At 30.8% G+C, this 7,814-nt stretch overlaps 1 protein-coding gene across 1 annotated transcript; it reads right to left on the reverse strand.

Annotated features, from left to right (window-relative positions):
* Positions 1-751: 751 nt before the first annotated feature.
* Positions 752-5,888, reverse strand: LOC118054565 (uncharacterized). The gene is made up of 3 exons (XM_035066204.2): positions 5,420-5,888; positions 5,113-5,122; positions 752-1,275 (listed from the first exon to the last, which is right to left on the reverse strand). Exons 1-3 carry the CDS (start codon positions 5,626-5,628, stop codon positions 997-999), a joined length of 498 nt encoding a protein of 165 aa, XP_034922095.1. The 5' UTR covers positions 5,629-5,888; the 3' UTR covers positions 752-996.
* Positions 5,889-7,814: the final 1,926 nt, after the last annotated feature.

Genomic DNA, 7,814 nt, shown 5'->3' on the forward strand with positions numbered 1-7,814 from the left:
ATGTATTTTTCCTCTCTAGAGGAGACATCGAAGAAACCCTGGTTTCAATGTAAAATTTAAACTTGTTTGATTTTTTTTTAATGAAAAAGTGAATTATTAAAAGAGGTGATAATTATATTTCGAATTGATGTTTTAGAAAAGTAAATTTTACTCTTCAAACAAAGATTATTACTTTTTGTTTTAAATTAAATACATATCAAATTAATTCCTTATTATATCTCAATAATCATTATTTATAATAAAATTATTTTTATATTCACAATGAACACACTAAACATCTTTAAAAATCAATTTTACATTTAAAAAATCACGCTTAATCTCGTAACAAACCATATCTAAATGATGTTAGTTTTGTTAGATTAGAACTAGAAAATCAACAGCTTCCACACAATAGCATACCTTTTTAATATATTCAAGAGAAGCTTATCAATATCATCGACCATACGCAATTCCACTGATGGGAGTCCCGTACCAAGAATCGTATCCATGTGGTTTTCAACTACAAAATTCTACCAAAAATAATTTTAAATTTTAAAAAGATGCCGTGCTGTTATGTGTCCACGGGATAGGAGGAGATGAGGCCACCGACCACCATCCTCCCGACGGTGTCCAGCGCCGAGAGCGACCAACATCACTCTCAAGCATTCAAAAACCAGAGTAGAAACCACTTCACGCATGTCATTAGTGCCATTCTCTTTCAGCAAAAAGAAAAAAGAAAGACTCAACGCAACTAGGAAGAAGATGGGAGATATGTAGAATAAGAATCTAAACTTTTAGTTGGTAATCGGCTGAAGTATCATTACAGGAAATATAAATCAATTAACAACAACGAAAATCAAATTAAGAAAAAAAAACAAGAGAACCCAATTAACGCAATACAAGACATCAGGGCAGACCATGAAACAGATATTCATGCTTCAGACAGTGAAACAGGTTATGGGGGTGATCAGCTATGTAAAAAGGGAAAATAAAGGAGATATCTTTAGCATTATTTGGCTATCCTGTGTAAATGTGAACACCAATAGCAATGAGAAAGATGGTTATGAGGCCGAAGAAGATGATGGTATGGACCAATATCGATAACCCACTTGTCTGCAAGTTCCCAAACTCAACAACTCTGTTCCTCGCCGGCAACTGGAATAGCAATCCCGGACTTAAAAGCACAAACAGCACCACTGCTATCACCACTGGCCCCCAGTCTGACATCGCCTCCTTCTTTTGTTTTTTTCCGGGTGTTGATGTTTTATAGAAATACGACGAGCTGCAGCTCTGATATCAAACTCTCTATTAATATAGGGATGGGCGAAGGTATTTCAAGACTTGATGAATTGGGGAGGAACGAAACGAATATTTAAGTAGATTAAAAGAAGCAAAGGGAGAGCATCAGTGAAGAACAAGAAATCTAAAAAAAAAAAAAAAATCCAATTCTAGCAGCAGATAATATACTCCAATGTCACATTCGGTACACTCTGGATAGATGCTGAACCAATGCACGTGGCAGCTTTATTTGTTTCGCTGCTTCTAGTTAAAGATTTTTTTTTTTTTTAGTTTGTTAAAAATAATGGAAGAATGACATAGATTAAAAAAACTATATGATAAATAGCACAGTTTTAATAAAATCATGTTTTAAAATATTAGTTTTGTACATCATTGTTATTTTTAATAACAATTGTTTATTCATATTTTAGAATATATGTTTTATGTAAATTAATTGCTTTGAACAAAAATCAACTCAAATTTGTATGAATATCCAATAATCAAAATATAAGATTCAATTTATAATAGCCACAAAGAATTCACTAAGGATACACAGAGTTTTTATTTTTAATATATCTAATATCATTAAAAAGATCTTGATAAGATGATTTTAATTACACATTGAAAAACCAACAAACAAAGTCTTAATTAACTCTAAATTAACCTCAAATAAAATCTTTAATCAATTCTAATTTTTTTTTATGGTTTTTTAAAGTATAGTTAAAATCATCTTATCAAGATTTTTCTAATGGTATAAAGTGTGTTGAAAAGGAAGCCATGATGTATCTTTTTGTGACCCATTCTTTTTTTTTTTTTTCTTTAAAGTCACATCTGCTTTTTTGCTTTTTATTAATAATTGAATTTTAAATCTTATTTATTCACCATTGAAATTTTTTAAAATTTTAAGTTGATTTTTATGTTAGATATGGATTTTAAAAAAAATTATTATTTTTAACAACGACTTTATTTATTTTCCTAAAATTTTTACCAAACTATGCTAGAATGTTAAAAAACCTCTAATTAAATTGATATATTTTGTTAATCATATAGTTTATCTGGATATCACATCCATGCATCCTTTGCCTTTTATATTGGGTCCAAATACCAATTTAAAATGACATTTCGTACTTTTGTTATTGGATGTGACATCCCAATTCCCCTTTTGTTTTGATTTTGTCTCTCTCATTTTGCTAAAGAATTTACACGAATAATCGTTGAAGGTTTCTGTGTGTTTTGATTCCTAAATGAATTTTTCGATAAAAACTAATAATTATATTAATACCGATCTCGAATTTAAGGCTCTTATTTATTTTCAATATTAATTCGAAACTCTATTTTGTAGAAAAACACTAAATTAATTTAGTTGTTTTTCCCTTTTTTTTTTTTGTAAAAAAAGACACATATATTTTCCCAGTGACTTGAATTGGTTTTACCAACTTCAATGCACAAACACATTATTATACATTGCACGGGCATTCAAAACGTTTATGCTTATCACCACCCAAAGCAGCTCGGTAGAGATTATGTTTTTTTGTTTAAAAATATAATTATGATTGTTTTTTACTTGTAAATATATTAAAATAATATATTTTTATTTTTAAAAAATTATTTTTAATATCATCACATTAAAATGATTTGAAAATATCAATAAAATAAAAATTAAAAATAAAAATAAAAATAAAATAAAATATATTTAATTTTTTTAAAATATATTTTTAAAACATAAAAATAAATATACCATCGTGACAGACAATATTCATCATCAAGTCTTTTTCTTTGTTTTCGTCTTGAGGGAGCGATGCTAGGCTTCAGCACTACAAAGCCCACATTCATGGTACACCTGGTCCAGCAGCATTCGTTGGGCTCAGCTTCTCGGACATCTAAAAAAGTTAATTAAAACAAGAATTTAATTTTTTTTGAAAAAACACAAACACCATCAATATATATCATCCACGGAGGCGGCCTGGCAAAATGCTGTATCTTACTCGAACTTTGAAGTGCCATTCTTGATAAACGTAAATTAAAGTACAGCTTGGCAGGGGAAACAATCCATTAATTTGATCTGCACGCAAACTAGCTGGTTAAGGAGGTCAATGCAATCATCTTGTTCAGTCTTGTCTGTTTCCAAATCTCTGCTTTCTGGTAAGCCTATGTTTTATATATATTACACAAAAAATATACGGGGTGTTAGCACTATACACGTATTATTATAGTAAAATTATTCTTTTTTACCTCTCCATTGAAAAATAAGCTTTGATTTTGGGGTACAATAATCTTTTTAAAAAGACCAATTGATCATTGTTGATTTGGGATAGGTAGAATGGTTTTTTTGTTAAAAAAAACAACAAAATGATTATATTACCTTTAAAATAAAGAAAAAAAATATTATCATGGAAGGGTTTTTTTTCTAATTTACTTTAATTACTACACTGTCCTTGAAACCAAAATTTGTAAAACTACCTTCTAGGAGCTTTAAATACTTTTACATTGATTTTTTTGTATAAAACGTGAAAGAGGGTTAGTTTGGTCTTTAACTTGGTCCTTTTAAGGATATATATATATATAAAAAGTTATAGGCGACTGAGAAACACACGATGGAGTGCGGAGGAAGACCGCCATATCCAAGCGACGTGTGTACCTCCTCAAATGGTCAAAAGTACCCAACCACCGTGTAACCAATACTGTCAAGTGAAGGCGCTTCTAATAAGGCGATGCATGTATTGTTTTTTATGGCAACTGGGGGAGGCTTAGATTTTTTTTCTTCCCCTTTTTTTTTTCTATCTCATGGCCCTGGATTCGTGTTAGCCAAGTAAAAAAATAAAAAGTGTCCCTTTGTTTTATTATTATTTCAATTATAGTTTTTATTCTTTTAAATGATCTTTGATTGTTTTAAACCCTTTTTATGGTTGATTTTTCTTTTTAATTTTGTCTCTTCAAATTTATTTTAATTTATTTTTATATCAAATTTGATTTTCATTATTTTAATTACTATTTTTTTTCTTTTTAATTTCATCTATTAAAATTTAATTTGATTTGATTTTTATATCAGATTTGGTTCTTATTCTTTTAGTTATCATGTTCTTTTCTTTTCAATTTTATCCCTTGAAATTTAATTTAATTTGATCAAATTTAGTCATTATTCTTTTAATTATTATTTTTTATATTAGTTTCTTAATTGACTTTTATTTTTTAATTTTATCCCTCGTTATTTATTTTGTTTTTATATTAAATTTGATCATCATTCTTTCAATTTTTTTTTATTTTTTTTTATTTTTTTAATTAAATTTATTTTTTTGATTTTATTCTTTAATATTTAATTAGTTTTGAGTTTAGATCATAATTTTTCCGATGCGATGATTCTTATCTTATGATCCAAGTCATAATTGTAAGATGTTAGCCTAGATCAACATCCGTCTTTTTCCTTCTCTTTTTTTTTTACATCAATTTTTTTGTTTTTTTTAACATTGAGTTTATTGAAGATTAAATTATTATTTTTTTCACTTGCTTCATGTGAAGATAGCCCAGTCTCACAACTTGAGTCACGAGCTTATCATGCCAATTCGGATTGGCCAAGCCAATGGGGCACCTGCCTCCTTTTTTTTTTCGGGCCCATTGAATTTTATTAGTTTTTTTATTTTTTTCATTTTGATGATTTCATCCTTCTATTTTAGTTTTTTGTTGGATTTTTTGTTAGATTTTTAAAATAAATTTTAGACAAGTCTTTTGCATTTTTTATGGTGTTTCTTTGCTAGAATATTATTTACTTTAGTGTATGGCATATTTGAATTTTTTAAAAAAATAAAAATTTATTTGAATTATTCTCAACCCCTTAGAATCAAAAATTAATTAATCAACAGCGAAATAACTAAAAATACTCAATAAGAACAATTAAGATACTAATTGAAGTCATGCATCACAAATCCTTAACTTCCAGTTACAAAGCAAGCAAGATCAATGCTCGGCACGTTACATTTATGACAATCAATCAAACAAACCCCCTCTAAAATGTAAGAAAATAATATCTTGATATATAGCTTGCAAACAATGGAATAGACTACGTTTGACAGAGAAGCAAACTCCAAAACACACCTTGAATTTATTACCCTTGATCTTGTTTTTCAACTAGGGGAGCAAGTCAATTGCATCAGCAATAAAGAAGTACTAACCGAGGTACAAGTGAACCTTAACAGCCAGCAGGAAAACGCAAATGAGAGCAAAATACAGAAGAGCATGAACCATAATTGAAGCACCGCTTGTCTGGAAATTGCCAAACTCAATGCTTCGATGGCGCCCTGGTACCTGAAACAGCAGCCCTGGAGTTAACAGGATGAACAGCACCACGGCCATAAACACCGGACCCCAGTCTGACATTTTGCGTAGTCTTTTCAACTCGGTCTCGGCCCTGGTCTTTCTTTGTGGAGAATGAGAAAAGCTATGATGGAGATTTTAGGGTTGTAGAGGGTTTTTTATATGGATGAAAAAGGAGGAGATCATGACTCATGAGGGAGTGCTGTGTGGGGCGGAACTTGGTAGATGAAGTCATTTTGGATTCTCTGCCCGCCACCTCCATCTCTTTTCTCAAACCGGTGGCCATTGCCTTTCGCATGTGGCAATCCTTTTCTACTCGCTATCTCTCCTTTTTTTTTTTTTTTTTTTTCTATTTAATGCTATTCCATTAAATTACTATATACCATGTACATAAGATTTCTGTCATAGAGCTGGCTGGATTTTATTTTTTTATAACTACTACCATTCAATTGACCTGATTTGTTCATCCTCAATTAAAGTGTTTTCATTGCAAAATTGATATTATATTATTAAAATTTGAAGGAATGTCACTGTAATTTTACTTGCTTTGAAAGGAAATTGTTGTGGATAATTAATGCGATTATAGACAGAGGATAGCAATTAATATGACATAGTTACTACCGATTTCCAAAATAAAAGGTACTGTAATTTTACCATTTTTCTATAAATGACACCGTATTGGCTAGTCTTTTTCCCCTAGGAAAAGGAAAACAAGTCGTAGCTATTAGTCATTACCTGGGTAAAATAACATTTGCGTAACACTTCCTATGATTCATCATGCTTTGCGAGGGGAAAAAAAGGGCTATTATTCTTCTAAGTTTTCCGATTGGTAAATCTCCACACCGCTCCCCTCTGGCCGTACTCCTCTCTCAATTACGAGAACCATCTTACTTTATATCAAATTATTCTCTTCTTCTTCTTCTTCTTCTAGATATATCATAAGCACGAGGGTTTAATTATATATGCATGGTCAAGGTGTGTCGGTTAATTAATTAATTAATCTATTTGCATTACTTGGATAACTAAATCTGGGACGAGTTTAAAACAAGTTCAAGGATTAAAGGGCACCTAATTAAAGATATTATATATAGTTGGTTCGTGTAAGAATAACTTGCTCATTAATCATGCATCCTTTTCCCATGTTTTATACACTTTTTTTTTTCTTTAGCATGTATATGTCTAGTACACTCTCTAATTCACGACACATACATTAATCGAATGTGTCATGTCCAAGCAAATTAAAGGACTGCCAGAGGACTGATGTGACCACATGTGCAGTAATGGGTGATCTTACACGGATATTTTTTGTGTGCCGAGGAAGTTACGGGAATAACTAGAAAGACCCACATGTCCAATTGCCTTTTTTTTAGAGCGCTTGGATTCAGAAATGGTATATCCGATTAAGTAAAAGGTTACGTATTGAAATACTTTTTATTTAAAAATATATTCAAATGATATATTTTTTATTTTTAATATGAACATTTTAAAATAAGCTAAAAAACTAAAATAAATTTAATTTTAAAAGCAACAACATTTTAACTGCAGTGCAAAGCACGGCCAAGACTTCGTCAAAATTTCTCCACGGTTGAATTGTGCCGGCGGTTTTGTTTGGTGCACTGGGGGACCAGGTTGCCCTCTCATCCCGTACTCGACAGCTGTTATTGTCAGGAATTGGCTACCAGACTTCCTATCCGACAAATGTATGGGTGTGATGTCAAATGACCATAATAATTAATTCGTTGATAAGTAAAAGACGAATTTGGGTCAGGCTGCCTGGGGCTCCTAGCGCCTGGGCTGAGCGCAGCAGGCCTGCCCTAGGAGTTAAGATTTTCCTAAAAAGAAACTAGGCAAAATGACCATGGCTACCTATTACCTAGTTGCGGAAAGTCGTCCTCCTTTGTCCACGGCTCTCCTAAACACTAAAGTCACGTTTTAAGAGAAATTGTAATTTTTATAATGTAATAAATTTATTATATTTTCATATTTATTTATGTAATTTTTAAAATTACAATATAATAAAGGGTTATAATAGGGGCGTAGCTAGGGAAAAAAAATCAAGAGGGGCCAAATTAAAAGAAAGTAGGCTCCCCTTAAAAAAAATCAATATTAGCTCTGAATGATGTAAAGAGAGACTGAGAAAAAAAAAAAAAGCTTCTCTTGAAAAAAATACAAGAAGAAGAAGTATTTAAAATTTTAATTATTTTATAATAAAAGAGGGGGTTGGAAAAAATTTCCTTGCAGAGATCAAG

This window comes from Populus alba, chromosome 3 (genome assembly GCF_005239225.2).
Source record: "Populus alba chromosome 3, ASM523922v2, whole genome shotgun sequence".
Lineage (NCBI taxonomy): Eukaryota > Viridiplantae > Streptophyta > Magnoliopsida > Malpighiales > Salicaceae > Populus > Populus alba.